The sequence below is a fragment of the Linepithema humile genome, chromosome 3, assembly GCF_040581485.1.
Source record: "Linepithema humile isolate Giens D197 chromosome 3, Lhum_UNIL_v1.0, whole genome shotgun sequence".
NCBI lineage: Eukaryota > Metazoa > Arthropoda > Insecta > Hymenoptera > Formicidae > Linepithema > Linepithema humile.
The window spans coordinates 19,254,818-19,271,842 of record NC_090130.1 but is presented as its reverse complement, the minus strand read 5'-3'; the positions used below and the strand labels follow the sequence as shown (position 1 = coordinate 19,271,842).

Genomic DNA, 17,025 nt, shown 5'->3' with positions numbered 1-17,025 from the left:
GATATAGTGGTAGGAGGATCTCAAGCCTAAGTAGATCGTATTTCTTGATAAATATTCTTTATTACACCAATGTTAGAACAAACGTTTCGGCTGATCATTCAGCCATCTTCAGTGTTCCTTTTAATCTAAATGTTTATACATCTTAGTAATTTTATATGTAAAATTGAGGTCAAGATATTAATTTGCTTAAAATTATTTTAATAAATAATTAATATTATGTCGCATACCGGTACTTAAAACTATGTTGATTTAATTCACCATTGAGGTCTATACTGGTGATCACTTATGTGATTGTGAGAAATTGCAGTTACGGTGTTAATCTGAAGTCACCATGTTCTCAACTGTGAGTTGATGTTACACACGAAGTAAAAGTAAGGAGACGTAACTACATAGATTGAAAGTGGTCACGAAAAATGTTCCGTGAAGGAGGAGGTTTGCCGAGTGGAATAACTTGCAACATTTCGTCGCCATCTTTAAATTGTCAATGACAGATGAGACCACAGTGAGAGAAAAGGTTATAAGGATTAGAAAAGCATGGAACGTAAGTATGAAATTGAAATAAACAAATAAATTTTTAAAAAATAAAAAAAATGTTACAAATTTTTAAAGAACATAAAGAATATAAAGAATATAAATCTTATATAATACAAACTATGTTTATCTTAAATAAGGTTAATATAATTATAAATATATTTTAGAGAAGAAAACGCCGTAGATGATAATATATATAATTTAGAATATACTTATCAGTATCAGTATTCAAGAAAATAAAGATTAAAAATAAAATATACATATACACACACATTTCTGCAGAGAAAAAAGGTAATAATATTAAAAAGTATTATAATATATAATATTGTATTTATTTATAATAGATATAGTATAGAAGTAGTATTAAAAAAGAAAAACAAAAGTCAGTTTTAAAGTAAAAATATTAATGTTGTAGAAAAATAATATTTATATTACTTTATTATTTTTTAGCATTTCAGACAAAGAAACAAGATGAAATCTAAAAATGATGGACGCAATAATTTTAAATATTTGCAAGACAACTTGGAGTTTATTACATTTCCTTCTACTGAATGGAGTTGTTCAAGAGGGAATGAAATGTTTTTTGGTTTTCAAAAAATAGAAAGTGATTATAGTGTAAGAAAAAGAATTGCTTTTTTGCAAAATGGACAGATTAATATTTATATAAATAATGAAATTCATTCTTTTTCAAAATTTATTGTAATTGAAAATATTGAGGAAGTAAATGAATTTTTAAAAATTGTTGATAAATTGTAAAAATAATACAATATTTATAAAATCAAACAATAGTTTAAACATTTGATTGCATATAATAAATATTTTGATAATTTTAATTTAAATTAGATATTAGAGAAGATTATTATATCTTGAAATTATTATCGTGAAAGCATATTAGCTTTCTATCTATATTACAAATTATGTATATATATATGAATTTTAATTTTATAAAAATAGGGATTGGAATTGTAAATATGACAATAAATTGTATTAAAAAGTAAATTATTTTTTATTTTATAAAATAAACATTTTTTTTTTATAAAATATAAAAGTAAGTATATAAAATATATATAAAGTTTAACGCTTACTTTTTACGCTATTGTTTTTTAGAAGTTATTTCAATTTTACGCCTTTTTGCATTTGTTTTCATTTGTATTACAGTTTCAACCGTATTTGTTTCATTAATTATTTGAGAATGCATATTTGTAGCATTTGGAATATTTAATTGAACTAATTTGGAAGATTTCCTTTTTTCCTTTGTTTTTTCTCTTTCAGCTTTATCATTTTTGTTCGCTTGCTTGACCAAAAAAAACATCCGTGTTATTAAATAAAAGCGAATAATATTTTTAGTAAATTCATATTTATGTTTTTCACAACCGATGAGAGTGAGTGAATTTTTTTCTTCGTCAATTAATTCCATTATTTCAAATAATGTATTAACATTAATTTCTCCACATTTTGTTGCCTCTATTATTCCTTTTTCCAAAATTGAAAGCAAATTAAATAAAGCTATTGAAGGATTTTTTAAATATCCCTTTGTTTTTATTTGAATTAATTTATGTCTTTCTGGTATTACATCATTTGGTTGTAAAATCAACGTCTTCAAACATTCTTCGCAAATAACATTTTTATTATTAATAATATTTTTAGAAAACCTATTTCCTTTTCTTGCCACATATCCAGCAATGTACGTCAGAATATAATCTGAAGTAGTACATATATGCAAATCATGATCATTAAGAATTGATGGGGCATATGCTAAAATTTCATTATTCCTTCCTCTATCCAAAATAGTATCTATCTGACTTATCCATTGTTCTTCTCTTTCTTTTGTATCTTCTATATCTTTAATATTGAGAAGAACGTTCATTATTTCTCCAGTAGATACGTTACAACCTTTAGGGGGCTTTACAAGAGAATACGTTGATATCAACCTGTATATTTGTATAAATAATTGAGAGTCAGGATGATCATTGGAACCACAATTTCGCATCATCCCAAAAAATCTCTACAAAAATAATTATAAATTATATATACATTACATATTTTATTAATATTTTTAAAAAGTTATGCATTACAAATATTTTTTATTTATATTTTAAAAACGAAATATACCTCTAAATTATCTTGATTTAATCTAGATGTCATTAAATATTGAAATTTGCATTTATTAATCAAAAAAGAACAAATCTCAAGAGTAGCTTTCAAAGAAATTTTTAAACCATAACAAGTTTGATCAGTTATAAAATTATAATGCATTTTTTTAGCTTCTTTTTCCCATTGAATTAAAAAATTTAAAAAATCTTCGACATTCTGTAAAGTACATATATATGGATAATCATTATAATAGTTAATAAAATTAAAAATTGATTACAATTTTATATAATTCAACGCTAAATGTTAATTACTATATTATAAAATCACTTGCTATGTTATATATGATTACCTTGTAAATTTTGTTATCCGGTCGCAATGAGTTCTTCGGAGTACGACTATTCATAGCAGTGATTAATGCATTCACTCTTTTGCAAAATTTAATTGAGCCGTCAGCATCATTCAAATCATGATGAATATTTGCTTCTTTCAATATTTGCATGGTAGGTGCCACATTAAAAAACTGAAAATTGCATAAAACATTTAATTTCATTGTATTCATATATATAACATATATGATTATAATAATGACTTAGTTTACACCGATTGTTTAGTACAAAATATTAAATCTGCTTTGATTGGTGTAGATTTTATCCTAAATGATTTAAATCAATCAAAGAAGCAGATTTAGTATTTAACGCTTAATAAACTGTCGGGTCGGTATAGCTTTATCTACATACTCGAAATGCCATTGCTACATTCATTTTTTGGTAATACTTAGGTTTAATATGGTTTTCATCCAAATAATAACTAGATTTTAAATTAAAACCATGAGGATTTTCAATGGCAAGTATCGCATACCAATGTTTTAAAGAAATTATACCATCTGGAGTCTGTACGTAACGGAGAATAACTATATGAAATTGTTTAATGCCAACTGCATATTAAATGTATAGTATGCTTCTATGTTAATATAAAGAAATATGAACAATATAAAATTATAAAAAATATATTATAATTTATAATTATTCAGTGTTTGATTATAATTGTTTATCATATTTTTTAATTATTAAATTAAATAATTATTTGAAAGAAATTATGTGTACTTAGATTTTTGTTTCTTATGATGCAAATTTTTAAACTCACCCAAATTCCTGCATATCGATCAAACTGAGAAAAATAATTTCGAAGACATTTTATTAAATGTGGAAAATCAGAAATAAACCACAAGCGTCTTTCTACATCTACAATATGTTGTATACTAACACATTCTTCTTTTACTCCAAATATATTCCACATAGATCGATTCCATGATGCTCCATCTGACACTACAGCGTCTACTTTTAGTCCACATTGTTCTGTTAAAATAATACACTCCATAATAATTTTATGCAAAATTGATGCACTTGCGCTGCCAACACTTAAGAAGCAAGCTAAAGATTGAACCCATGTTCCTTTAAAAGGCTGAAACATAAGAACCAATGCATGGTCCCCCTTTTTTTTCTTTTGTTCTTCTGGAGTATATTTATCTAAATTAACAAAGCCTTCAACTTTTAGATTTGTTCTATTAAAATATAAAGTTTTTGATAATTTCATTTCATCCAACAACAAAACACCTAAAAAAATTTTTTTGGCTATTAAAATATATAATATCTATCGATATACGATTTATGTTTTATGTTTGTATTACGTAAAAATTGCATTGCATATTAATAAAATTGATTTTTGTAAATCAAATATTGTATGTATACCTCGCACATCATTAGGTTCCATGTTTGCCGTTTTCTTTTTCAATATTTCAAATGTGCTCGATTGAAAACCATAACAACCTTTGACAATTTTAATATAACGATTTAGTGTTTTATTTGAAGGTAATGTTAGAATATTATGAGATCTTAAATGATTGTAGGTTTTTGCACTTTTAATCCGAAGTAAAATGCATTCATATACCCATTCATTCGAATATCTCATGCCTCTGTTATCTTTTAACTTTGCTGCTGCAAAACAAGCTTGTACTGCCAATTGTTGATTTTGTGGTAATTTGGAAATAGTTTCTTCGATTATTTTTTCATTACATTGAGTGCACTTATGTTTCAAATATTTTATTTTGTTATATAATTTTATAATCTATATACAAATATGTTAAGTTAAAAAATAAATTCCAATAAAAAATGTAATTTGTATGTTATAAAAAAATATATAAATATTTAATATACTTTGTTTCGAAGCCTCTTTTCTCGACATTTGTGATTTAAATTTGACACTTGTAATTTTTTGCTTTTATTTCTTAATTTTTGCATTGGTGTTAAATTATGCGCTTTTCTTAATAATATTTTTCAATTTCTCTTACAAGCCAAACATCTCATGTTCTCTCCTCTATATTGCTCTTTAATTACAAAACCATGACAATTTGTAACCCTGTAAAATTGGTTAGTGCATTTTATTTAAAGTGTGTTTTTCATTTTATTTTTATTTGTATAGTGCACAGTATATTATAATACAGCTTATATTACATATAATATAAGCTATATTATAATACACAATTTTATTAAATAAAAACTTTCTAAAAAATAAAAGTAAATATTTTTATTAATATAAAAGACTAAAATAATATTTTTGTTATTACTTTAGTATTATTTATGTAAAACATAAAAATATAATTTGATGCACAAACCTGTTTTCATTATTAACTTTTTGGCAAGGAAAAAAATTTTCTAATTTCTTCAAAATTTGTTCAATTTCTTGTATGTTATGAATTATTTTTGTGTCAAAAGAAATTTCTTTATCTCCAATAAATACCTATTTTATATATCAACATTTTAATAAATTATTGGTATAAATGTACATATATATTAAATAATATTGTTTTATTGAATTATATTTACTTGAACTTTCATATTTGCTTTAATAATAACACGTCTTAAAATATTATGCAAATCTCTTGTCCAGCATGTCCACATCATACAGCTATTGTTAATATTTGTAAACCAATAAACTGTTGGGACTTTAATATTTTTAGCAATATTGATATCTTCAATAGAAAATTCAATTGTTTCTTTTCTTGACATAAAAGATACATCTTCTTGCAAAGGTTTATTGATTTGCAATACTTTATTTATCACACATGATGTAGATGGAATTGATTTTTCTGTTGAAACTGTTTCCAAAGTTTCATATTCAACTGAAAACTTGTCAGAAGACATAACATCATTGTCACTTTTATGTTCTATCTTCGTCCTCGCGTAAAAATAATAAACTTGTGAAGTCCAGGCTTGTAATTTTCAATAGATATAGTGAATTTTCAATAGATATAGAAGATGCGTACACAATATTTTAGATTTATTAGGTTATATTTTGGAGAAAATTGTTGTTACAAAATGAAAAAGTTTATTAAAATGTTACGTTCAGAAATCAAATTGAGGTCAAGAATCCGATTTATTAAGGGTTGTATTAGAGAATGTATTGTTCCACCACATCTTGAATCAGCACTTCTTGATATACATTTTTGTGAGAAGACTAACTTCAGAAATGATAAACATAAAAAGACAGTCACACGGTCTAAACAAACAAAGTGACACTGAGTTGCTTCCTGAGTCTTATATTCCTATTCTCAACTTATTGCCTTCTCTATAATGTTAGAAAAATAATATTTTTCGCCTTATTGGCTGGGATTGTGGTTGCCCCTTCTCCTTAGATTCCCTCTCCTTTTTTTCCTATAGTATTACATGCCTTCGGGTCTTCAATTTTATAATGTAACACAGTGATGCGATCTTTCCCACAGCGGTCCCGGCTCGGCTGTGCTCGGCTGCCTCACACAACCTTACAGAAGCGCTACGTCACGTATCTGTGTGCACACGGATACGTGACGTAGCGCTTCTGTAAGGTTGTGTGAGGCAGCCGAGCACAGCCGAGCCGGGACCGCTGTGGGAAAGATCGCATCACTGATGTAACATTGGGCTTGTTCGTTTTAGCTACACTGGGGCTGCTCTGGTTCTGCTTTACACAGGATAATACAGGACAGATAAATAGTTTGTCCTGTATTATCTTGTTTAGAGCAGACCCAGAGCTGCCCCAGTGCAGCTAAAACGAACAAGCCCATTAACTCACAGTTGAGAACATGGTGACTTCAGATTAACACCGTAACTGCAATTTCTCACAATCACATAAGTAATCACCAGTATAGACCTCAATGGTGAATTAAATCAACATAGTTTTAAGTACAGATATGCGACATAATATTAATTATTTATTAAAATAATTTTAAGCAAATTAATATCTTGACCTCAATTTTACATATAAAATCACTAAGATGTATAAACATATAGATTAAAAGGAACACTGAAGATGGCTGAATGATCAGCCGAAACATTTGTTCTAACATTGGTGTAATAAAGAATATTTATCAAGAAATACGATCTACTTGGGCTTGAGATCCTCCTACCACTATATCTATTGAAAATTACAAGCCTGGACTTCAAGTTTATTAAATAAAAAAATATTTAAAAAATAAAAATAGTTAATCAAAAAATAAAAAAAATATAAGAAAATCTAATCAAAATAAAAAAATATTTATTAAAAAACGCAAAAAGTTTTAGTTTTAAGTTTATGTACGGGTTTAGGTTTATGATCAGTACTTAACGTAACGTAACTCATTACGGAGAAGCTTGTGCGGTGGTTCTTACATTGAAGGATAGTCGTGTTCTTTTTCTCTCTCTCTTTCTCTCTCTCTCTCTCTCTCTCTCTTTCTCTCTCGCACACCACAAAGAGTAGGGAAAAAGCGTTTGGCGGGCGATGAGAGAAAGTGACCGACTAAAAATGTAAAACTGTTTTATCTCATCTCATAAGTATAAATTGCTACGTTTTCTCACCAACTAACCTGTTAGAACGAAACACAACAACTACGCTATTGCTCTCTCTTTTTAATATCGGTGTTAGCTTCTCTCACAAAATGCGCAGTTTATTTCTATAAAACTGTGCACCTCATTGAGTAAAAAGAAACAGGAGGGAGCGTTTGGTCTTAAAAGTGCGGACGGAAGTGACTATGGGTGCGTTCCACTTAACGCCCGCAACGCTCCTAGGATCATTTTATCCTTGTTTTTCATTGAAAGTTAAACGAGGATAAAATGATTCTAGGAGCGTTGCGGGCGTTAAGTGGAACGCACCCTATATAAAGTGGTCGCTCAAGATGGCCGCTCAAGGGCGCCAATATTGAATGACTTGTTATGTTTAATTAGGAAATAATGTACAATTAAAAGAAAATAACTATAATATGCAACAATAATACCAAATTTTAATGGCGTTTTTCATTGAGATTGCACTCGTGCAGTATTTCCATAAGAGCAATGTTAAAATCTAAAATCTAAATTTATATTAAATCCTTCGTCCTTACAAACATTTATCCATGCATTTCTTTGATCCGGATTTTTCGGAAACCTGTTTGTGAGTGAAAATTATTTAGTAATTATTGTGAATCTACAATTTCACAATACTATACATATGATTATAATCTCCAAAATAAAAATCTCATTATTGTTGATAATACTAACCGATGAAACGTTATTCCATGATTTCGAGCTGCTGCTGTTATGCCACAAGCTCTAGGCATCAATCATGTAATTTTTTCCTAGAAGCGAAAACGTGAAAAATGAAAACTTTTATGTGAATTCGATAATTCTATTCGTCGAATTCACGTGAAATTTTCACTTTTCACGTTTCCGCTCCTAGGGAAAAATTACATGATCGATGCCCTACAGTATACCATTTTGATTGTTTATTTCCATACACTGTTGCATAAAAGACTATACACTGCATATTAATGCGTACGGCGTACGGTATGCCGCTTGCCGCAATGCTCGAGCATTCCCTCTCACTTTCAAAAAGTGGTCGCTCAAGATGGCTGCCATGACGTACATCCGTCCGCGGATTTACCTAGGCTGCGTACGGGGAGCGCGTTATTAGCGCTATTTGCATCTTTTATCTTTGTTTTATGTCTAATGAGCGATAAAGATAGAAGACGCAAATAGCGCTAATAGCGCGCTCCCCGAACGCAGCCCTAGTCCTGGCTAGTATATGCTCCCTCCTGTTTCTTTTTACTCAATGGTGCACCTCGACAATGAACAGCACCATCTGACGTCACTTCTATTGACAAGAACGCTTCAGTGTACACTTCTTGCACTAATACAGAAAGTGCAGTGACAAAGAACAAACCTATATTATCTCATCAGTAGTCGTGTTGTAAGCGTTTGTGATTTTCTCAGCTTTACGGTGCGCAGCGTGCGCAGTTAAATATTTGAAAGAAGAGATTAGCAAAGATGAAGAAGCTTTCTTTACAAAAGCACTAACGTATGAGATTCAGGCAGTAAAAAACAAAGTTTAAACTTGGCAACGAAAGGTATATCATATCAAGTATTACATACATGATTTTTATAACCTAAAGATGTTTCCTAAATGAATAATAATCGCATTTCTGGTCTTATGTCATTTTTCATTCACGATTTAATTTGGTCAGAATGTCAAGATTTAATTAATTATCAACAATTGTGCTTTACAAAAAGATTGAATTGTCGCAATTTGCTTCTATTTTTTTACAAGTTTGCAAATTTTTTTCATAAATATAGTAAGGTTTTATTTCCACTTTGCATTTTGTTTAATATAGTTTAAGATCCATATAACATTATATTAATCTTTCCATGAATTTAAGAAAAACAATGACAGTTTTAAATTTTTCTGTGAATAAAGGTTTTTAGACGAGTAATATGATTACTTTAAGAGGAAAATTAAAGAAGGATAGTGATATAGCAAATTCAAAAAATAGAGACCACAATAAGCGAGTTTCGATACGTGATAAATTACTCATCAAAGAGGTATATAAATTAATAAATATTCTTTATATATTATAGTAGTATTACTAAAATTTTTGCAACTCATGGTTGATATACATTGTTTTCTTCAGGTGCAAGAAATGGAACAGACGCTGCCAGTAACTTGTCAAGTCAGATTCAAAGATCCACATCGACTTCACGATTTTATATTGTTAATTATACCAGATGAAGGATATTGGGATGGTGGCCATTTCTATTTTCAGATTTACATAACTGACGAATACAATATGGCGGTAATTTTATGATATAGTATTGCAAAATGAATGATAATCAAATATAGGAAATTATATATTTATATATACTAAACTGTATTTTCAGCCACCAGTAGTAAAGTGCTTAACAAAATTATGGCATCCTAATATAAGTGAGGATGGTGATGTATGTCTTTCCATTTTAAGACAAAGTAGTATTGATGGAATGGGTTGGGCGCCAACACGGAAATTGAAAGATGTTGTATGGGGTTTAAATTCCCTTTTCACTGTATGTATATTTAATATTTTTTCAATACATCCAACTTGGATTAGTAATCTATTGAATACATTTTATATGTCCATATTTCTTTTTTTTATTCAGGATCTCCTAAACTTTGATGATCCTTTGAACAGAGATGCCGCAGATTTGTTTATAAACGATAAAGAATCTTTTCGAACTAAAGTCAAAGATTATGTAATGCAATATGCAAAAAGATGATTTACATTGTAACATTTTAATATAATTATTGATCTGTATCAAATTGGTTTTATGCCTCTTTTTAGCGAATGAGTAAAAAGTTTGCTCAAATAAGCTTCAGGCTGATATGATTTAATTAAATTGCTGATATTTTGCTAGTCTTTTTGCTGCTTAGAGAAAGATTATTATTATGAGTTTTATACAGGGTGCTTTGTAATTCGTGAATCCGGATATTATAGCATAAAAGTTCTCACAAAAAACAAAATGAAAAAATCCTTTCTATTTTTTAACTCGAGCAACAGTTTTGAAATATAAGTGTTTAAAATTGACCAATCAAGCTTTATAATATATTTAAGCAGTATCCGTAAATTACTAATGCTGTTATACGTGCAACTCGGGGAACAAATGACTGTTTAACTATACAGTTTGATTGGACAATTTTAAATTCTTATTTTTCAAAAATACAAGATTACTTGGATTGAAAAATCGTAAAAAATTTTCGTTTTTTAAAAACTTTAATGCCATAGTATCCTAATTCGCGAATTACGGGACGCCCTGTATAATTAAATTTTGGGATTGTTTAGCGGAATTGAGAACCAATAATTAATATATATTTTAATGTACGAAAAAGAATTAAAAATGCGTCACGTGTTCATGCCTTTCTTTTTTAAATCTTTATAAGATACTGTAATGCTTATGAAATATTTGTAAATAAAATAAATGTTTAATAATATATTTTGTTGTAATTTATATATTTCTTGCAAGAACATAAGAAAGTTGTCACTTTTACATATAATTATCGAATAAATAATTCAAGAAAATTAGAATATAGGAATAGAGAAATATAAGATAATGTGCAAGAAGTTTTTTCAAATATTTATTTATAACATTCGAATATAACGCGTAATCGACATTTTTTGCTAAATTTCAAAAAATTCGAGTTGTGTTTTGTTTTTGTTTTATTTAAATGTGTAGACCATGTTTATTATACTTGAGTTAACAGACGGCTTAATAATGTTACTTGATCACCGACGAAATTACGTTGATAAAACGTCGGCAATCGGACGACAACGATCTTTGTTATAATTACAAGTTGTAACAAATAAATAATAACAAAAAAGAAAACAAGAAGAGACGACTGCTCCTTATATATTTCTCGCTTTTTTTATCATACTTGTTTGCTCTCCGGAGACTGGCTAGCACGTACATTTGCATGTGTGTATGTGCGCGCGCGCGTGTGTATGTGTGTGTGTGTGTATATGTATGTAAATATATATAAAAGATCGCAACACAATTGTTAGATCGTAGTCCGCAGCTCTTCCTGTATACTAGTCGATCTAATGAGCCTTTGTTTGGAGCCTAACAAACTCTCGCTTGCTAGGATGTCGCTTTCGGAAGATAGTTTTGACTTTTCTTCATGATATTTTTCATTATACTCTTTCAGTCTGTTGCCCAGGAACAGAGCTCTCTCGCGTTTCTTGATCATATAATCGGTTGGCAATAACCACCTATGGTCGTGGCACTCCTCCGCTATTGGTCTTTTACTAAGGAAGAAAAATTAAAATAAATTTTTTTGTAATATGGGAGAGTTGTTCACATATTGTATATTTAATATTATATCTATATTATTCAATTCTAATCGACTGTTTTTAATATTTAAAAAATTTAAATTACTGATGTTAGAAAAAATATTTGACACCGAGAGAGATCTTTAATAGATCTAAATTCGATAGTACAAATAAAAAATGGCCAGTGTTAAATACCTAAACAATCAAATCTAACAGGATTTTTGCAATTTGTGCGTTACATACTATGTCAGTAGATTGCTATCAATATTCTAGTAGGATATGTTGTTTCAGCTAATGTCGATAGAAATGCAGCAAAAATCGAGCTCAACGTGCGTCGAACGGCAGAAATGTGGCAAAAATTGAGCAGAGCTCATTAACATAAATAGAGCAAATTTCAAATATTGTATGCTGACACAATGTGTCGGCAGAATGCACATCGAAATTACACATAGCTTGCAATCACGGTGTAATAGCAGTTGCCATCAATTGCAGAAATAAAATTTTTCTGCAAACACGCTATGATAGCAGAAACACAGCAGAAATGTAGTTTACTTTGTCGTCACATTATCATCGTCATCGCAATTGTTAGTGTGAAAGAAATACATTTCTTAATATATTGATTTTAAAATATAAATAGTCTAGTGTAGGGCTCGGAATTATTTCATCTTTTTGGCCGATTCTCGATAAATGTTGAGTTCTTCTTCCTTGATCATTAAAAGTTAAAAAAATTTATTGAAAATATTTTTTTTATTTTTAAATTTATTATGTGGAAATATTTCAATAGATTTCCACGTCACCTATGAGGTACTATTGCTATTGAGGAAAAAAATATTTTTAATAAATTTTTTTAACATTAATCGGATAGCACCGCTCCTAACGTTTGGCGGCGCTGGTCCTAGCGGCTGCCGCGCGCGCGGTAAGGAGAGGAAAGGAGGTGTATACCACGAGAATCGGCCGAGATGAAATAATTCTGTGCCCTGGTCTAGTGGTGAGAACATTTGCGGAAGATCCGGATTCAATTCCCTTACAATAATTCATAATGAATTGAAATGTATTGCTTTGCTGTCAATAGCTAATAAAACAGACCCTGCTTCGTTTCTGTCGCTTTTCTGCCGTCACATTTATGACAGCAAGTCGTGATTGATTTTTGTTGTCTATTTTTTGTTATCTATTTTTGCTGTCAATAGCTGAGAAAGTAAATTCTGCTTCGTTTCTGCCGTGTTTCTGCTGCCACATTGTGATATGCTCGATTTCTACCATCACATTGTATTGGCACATCGTGCTGGTAGAAACAAAACTTAATGAGGACATAGCGGAACAGAATCTACTGTAAATTCATGATTAGATCTGCTGGCATACTGCTAGCATTTTGCTGACTGGGTACATAAATGATATTTAGCGTTAGATGTAGCTAAATAGAAATCTGAAATATAAACTTTTAAGATTGTTACCAACCTTGGCGCGCGTTTGAAGACTAACATGAGGAATCTGGTGGCTTCTTGACTCAACTCTTTATAGAGATATTCGAATCTGTATCTGACGAAGGATATGTTCTGTCTGGTTTCTTCTATATCCTTGCCGCGGAAGGGAGAGACTCCGGACAGCAATACATAAATTAACACACCGACCATCCAAATATCTGTTTGTGGATATACTGGCTCGTCGTTATACAACTCAGGTGATCTATACTCAGGATGGCCCAGATCTTTAGATACTGTAGTACCCAGCTTGCTAACTCGATGGGCAGAGCCCATGTCAACCAACTTCACCTGCACCGATCTCACGGTCGACATCACCACGTTGTCTGGCTGGATGTCCAGATGACAATAACCACGCCAGTGAAGGTACTGCAGACCGTCAAGAATCTGCGTGACGGCGTTCGCTACACAATTCTCTGTGTACTCGTGTCGGCTGGAGAAGTACGTGAGAATGTCGGCGCCTTGGAGCTTTTCCATTATAAATATCGCTATCGGGCAGCCGGATGCCTTATACGCCGCCTCCAACATCGCTATCCTCTCGTGCCGCAATCTGCGCAACACTTGATATTCTTGATTCACCTGGTCCTCTGTCTCGGCGTCCAGCTCCAGAATCTTGGCGACAATCACGCAATCCGTGTTCTTGTCCACGCCCTTTACCACCGCGGAGAACTGGCCGCGCGATAGCTCCGAAATAAAGGTGTATTTGGTGGACAGCTGCGGCTCCGTCGACCATTCGATCGGACGTTCTTCTATGGAGTAATCGATGTGCGGCTTGTCCTCTTCAAGGATGATCTCCTGGCCAGCCTCGGTCAATTCCTGGAGATGCCTCATCGCTCGTGTGATCTGCACTTTCGGGCAACCCGGCGGCCGCGTCTTAATCAGCTTCGACGGGATGCCCTTTTCACTCCAGCCGATGCGATTGCGCGCTGCTAGGCGGAAATTGTAGCTCGTGTCCTGCTTTAGATCGCGTACCAGGTAGAATTCATGGTCGATGTTGAAGCCGACATCTATCCAGGCGATTGAGTCGCCTTCCTTATATTGGAGATTGTAGCATAGTACGGGCGAATTGCCGTCATACTTTGGCTGCTTCCATCGTAAGAGTACTTCGGTATCCGAAATGTCGGAAGCCTGAAAAATTGAAGATCATTTTTTATGACTTTTGTATAATATTTTTCCTCTTATATTCCTATTTGTCATTATATTTTGTGTGTATTTTAGGAGAATACAAAAGTCATTTATGTATAATAATAAATATTTCCTCTCTCCAAATTTTACACCCTCAACTACTGTTAAATCACTGTACCTCTGGAGAATCTGGACCGAAAGGAACAGTTGCCAGTAATACCCTCGTTCTGACAATCGTCTGCCCTATAGGATTTCTCGCTGCGACCTTATATATTCCGATATCGTGTTCTTTCGTGGGGTTGAAGTTTAGAATAGATCTGCCCTCTGTATCCTCCGTCACTTTAATCCTATTATTCTCCTGTATGACGATATCGTTCTTGAACCATTGTATCAGTGGTTTTGGATTTCCTACAGCTAGACAGGTAAGATGCGCCGGTTTTCCCTCTTCGATTGGACAAATTTGCGGTTTTTCGCGGAAGAACGGAGGCTGACCCTCTTTCTTTGACTCGATTATAGCTTCAGCTTCGGCATAGCTGTCCAATCGAGTGCCTAGCTCATTTTTCAACCGTCTAAGCGTGAAATTGCCATCAGATCCGTATCGATTGATACGTGCTCTTCTTTCGTCGTCAATTTCCTCGTCCATTACGTCCGTAAATCGACGACGTTCCCGTATAATGGGTGCCTAATGACAAAACGAAGTATCGAAAAAAGAATTTTATAAAAATGTAACATGCATTAATGTAAATTATGTAAAATACTCTGTAATTTAAATATATATTTCAGTATCGCGTTTCTTTACAAGTTTGCTTACTCTCCAATCAAAGCCGTTGTCTTCGGTAATAGAGCGTGAAAATCCGGGGCTGCGATTGCACGCGACCTTCATGTATTCGCGTAATCGTACAGGGAAATCTGTGTCTCGCAATTGGAGAAGATACGTGTCTGGGCCGTTTTGATAACTGTAAGATATAAATATAAAAAAATCGTAAAATTTTTATTATTTAAAAAAAAAAATTATTATAATATACTTTCTATGAATTATATAGATATTTTATAGCTAAAAAATGTTAAATTTAATGTCGTAATTTATTATACTTTTAGAATCAAATCGGATATTCGATTAATGATGTTTTTTCTTACTGGCTTTCGCTTGTAATAATTCCAATTTCCGTGTCAATCGGCTCTCTGGATGGTATTTGATTTTCCCACGTCCTGGGCGAACGTTTCTTTAATGGGCTGTGATTTCTGTCGAGGCTTGGTTCAGGCGTGAATTTATGTCCGGGTGGATATACCATTCGCGATGGATCCTCAAACGCAGTCTCCAGCTTGCGTCTGCGATACCACGTACGGCACGAAGCATTGTTATACCAATCGCTGTAAAAATATATCTGGCTTGTAATCAAACATTACTCGTTTAATTATATAATTATATTAACTTTAAAATTATAAATATCAATTTTATGAATTTTTTTCAGCGAGTTTTCTTAACATATTCTGCATATATATAAATGTTTTCTTCTTTATTAAAAATGCTATTTTGAATAACACAGTTCTACAAATAATAGCTTTTTTTCGAATTCAAGAATGCGAGATATCTCTTTTTATAGTTTTTTTATGCTGAATACATTGCCAGTTTTAAAAATGCTCCATCACATCACAATTTTAAAAAATTTTAGACATCTTTTAAATGTCTTTTAAATGTCTTTAAGACATTTGTGCTTTCTGGGCTGTTAATCGTAATGAACAAAAAATTTCTTTTGAAAATTAAAAAAGTTCTAATAATATGCTTTATATTAAAAAAAAAAAAAGAAACTTTTCTAACACGTCGCATACCATAGTTATAACATGATCAAGTACGTCAAAACAGCTCTTTTTTACAACTTTGACCTTAAGTTTCTCAAAATTGTGATGTGATGGAGTACTTTTAAAACTGGCAATGTATTCAGCATCAAAAAACCTATAAAAAGAGATATCTCGCATTCTTGAATTTTTTTTTGTTGAACTGTATAATTCATAATTTATCTACGAGATTCCAAGATCACTGTTGCAAAATTAATTTTAGCATTATAAGTCATTAAAAAATCGCATAATTTACTTACCAATAAAGTTTATAATAGTTTTTCAAATTCTCGGAAGGTATCCTGTAGGGCTCTGGCGGCGAGTTGTCAATGTAATTGAACCATGGATGAGCCAAAGCGGCCGTAATATCCATTCTTTTGTCCACATTGTACACTAATAAACTGCGAATAAAGTCTTGCGCCTCGTTCGAAATGTTTCTCCATCGATCGTCGAAGTCCCATTTACCTTCTCTAATCTTTCTCAATGTCTCTCTATCGTTCGCACCTCTGAACGGTGAAATACCAGAGAGCAAAATGTAAGTAATTATACCAACGGACCACATGTCGGCAGCGTAACTGACACCCTCGTTGTTTGTCACTTCCGGCGCGACATATTCCGGCATACCATAAGCCAAAGTCATTAATCTTGTGTGCGAAATTCGGCGGGCAAGTCCGAAATCTCCGATCTTCAGGTCATCTCCTCCAGCATGAGAAATCAGAAGATCGCCAAGCTACGAGGAAAATAAGAAAGAGAGAGAGATGTGTTGAATAAATTAAAATTCAAGACAAAATTTTGTAGAGTGAAAAATTGAAATATAACGTATTAATTGTGTCAAATGAAATAAAT

The 17,025-nt window shown here is 31.6% G+C and overlaps 2 protein-coding genes and 1 long non-coding RNA gene across 9 annotated transcripts in view; 2 read left to right on the top strand and 1 right to left on the bottom strand.

The window, feature by feature from the left end:
• The first annotated feature begins 298 nt into the window (after nt 1–298).
• LOC136998656 (uncharacterized) lies at nt 299–1,530 on the top strand. Its single transcript, XR_010889244.1, has 3 exons — nt 299–541; nt 699–822; nt 982–1,530. It is a non-coding gene; the product is annotated as an uncharacterized lncRNA (long non-coding RNA).
• A 7,211-nt stretch (nt 1,531–8,741) lies between these two features.
• On the top strand, nt 8,742–10,905 carry LOC105679466 (NEDD8-conjugating enzyme UBE2F-like). Its single transcript, XM_012379515.2, has 5 exons — nt 8,742–9,013; nt 9,361–9,485; nt 9,575–9,736; nt 9,822–9,983; nt 10,077–10,905. Exons 2-5 carry the CDS (start codon nt 9,378–9,380, stop codon nt 10,191–10,193), a joined length of 549 nt encoding a protein of 182 aa, XP_012234938.1. The 5' UTR covers nt 8,742–9,013; nt 9,361–9,377; the 3' UTR covers nt 10,194–10,905.
• A 128-nt stretch (nt 10,906–11,033) lies between these two features.
• Obsc (Obscurin) overlaps nt 11,034–17,025 on the bottom strand; it is a 52,543-nt gene continuing 46,551 nt past the window's right edge. For all 7 annotated transcript variants that reach the window (XM_067351706.1, XM_067351711.1, XM_067351712.1 and 4 more), the window contains 6 exons: nt 16,440–16,909; nt 15,481–15,714; nt 15,155–15,299; nt 14,522–15,025; nt 13,196–14,346; nt 11,034–11,716 (listed from right to left, as the gene is read on the bottom strand). In XM_067351706.1, the coding sequence (XP_067207807.1) occupies nt 11,470–11,716; nt 13,196–14,346; nt 14,522–15,025; nt 15,155–15,299; nt 15,481–15,714; nt 16,440–16,909 (2,751 nt within the window). In that variant the 3' untranslated portion in view covers nt 11,034–11,469. The remainder of the gene's footprint in view (nt 11,717–13,195; nt 14,347–14,521; nt 15,026–15,154; nt 15,300–15,480; nt 15,715–16,439; nt 16,910–17,025) is intronic.

What these genes read in the sequence shown, in the direction of transcription:
- LOC105679466 (XM_012379515.2), top strand. Translation starts at nt 9,378, where the DNA reads ATGATTACTTTAAGAGGAAAATTAAAGAAGGATAGTGATATAGCAAAT. An exon ending in CTGACGAATACAATATGGCG is followed by an intron (nt 9,737 to 9,821) that starts GTAATTTTATGA and finishes CTGTATTTTCAG; the next exon opens with CCACCAGTAGTAAAGTGCTT. An exon ending in GTTTAAATTCCCTTTTCACT is followed by an intron (nt 9,984 to 10,076) that starts GTATGTATATTT and finishes TTTTTTATTCAG; the next exon opens with GATCTCCTAAACTTTGATGA.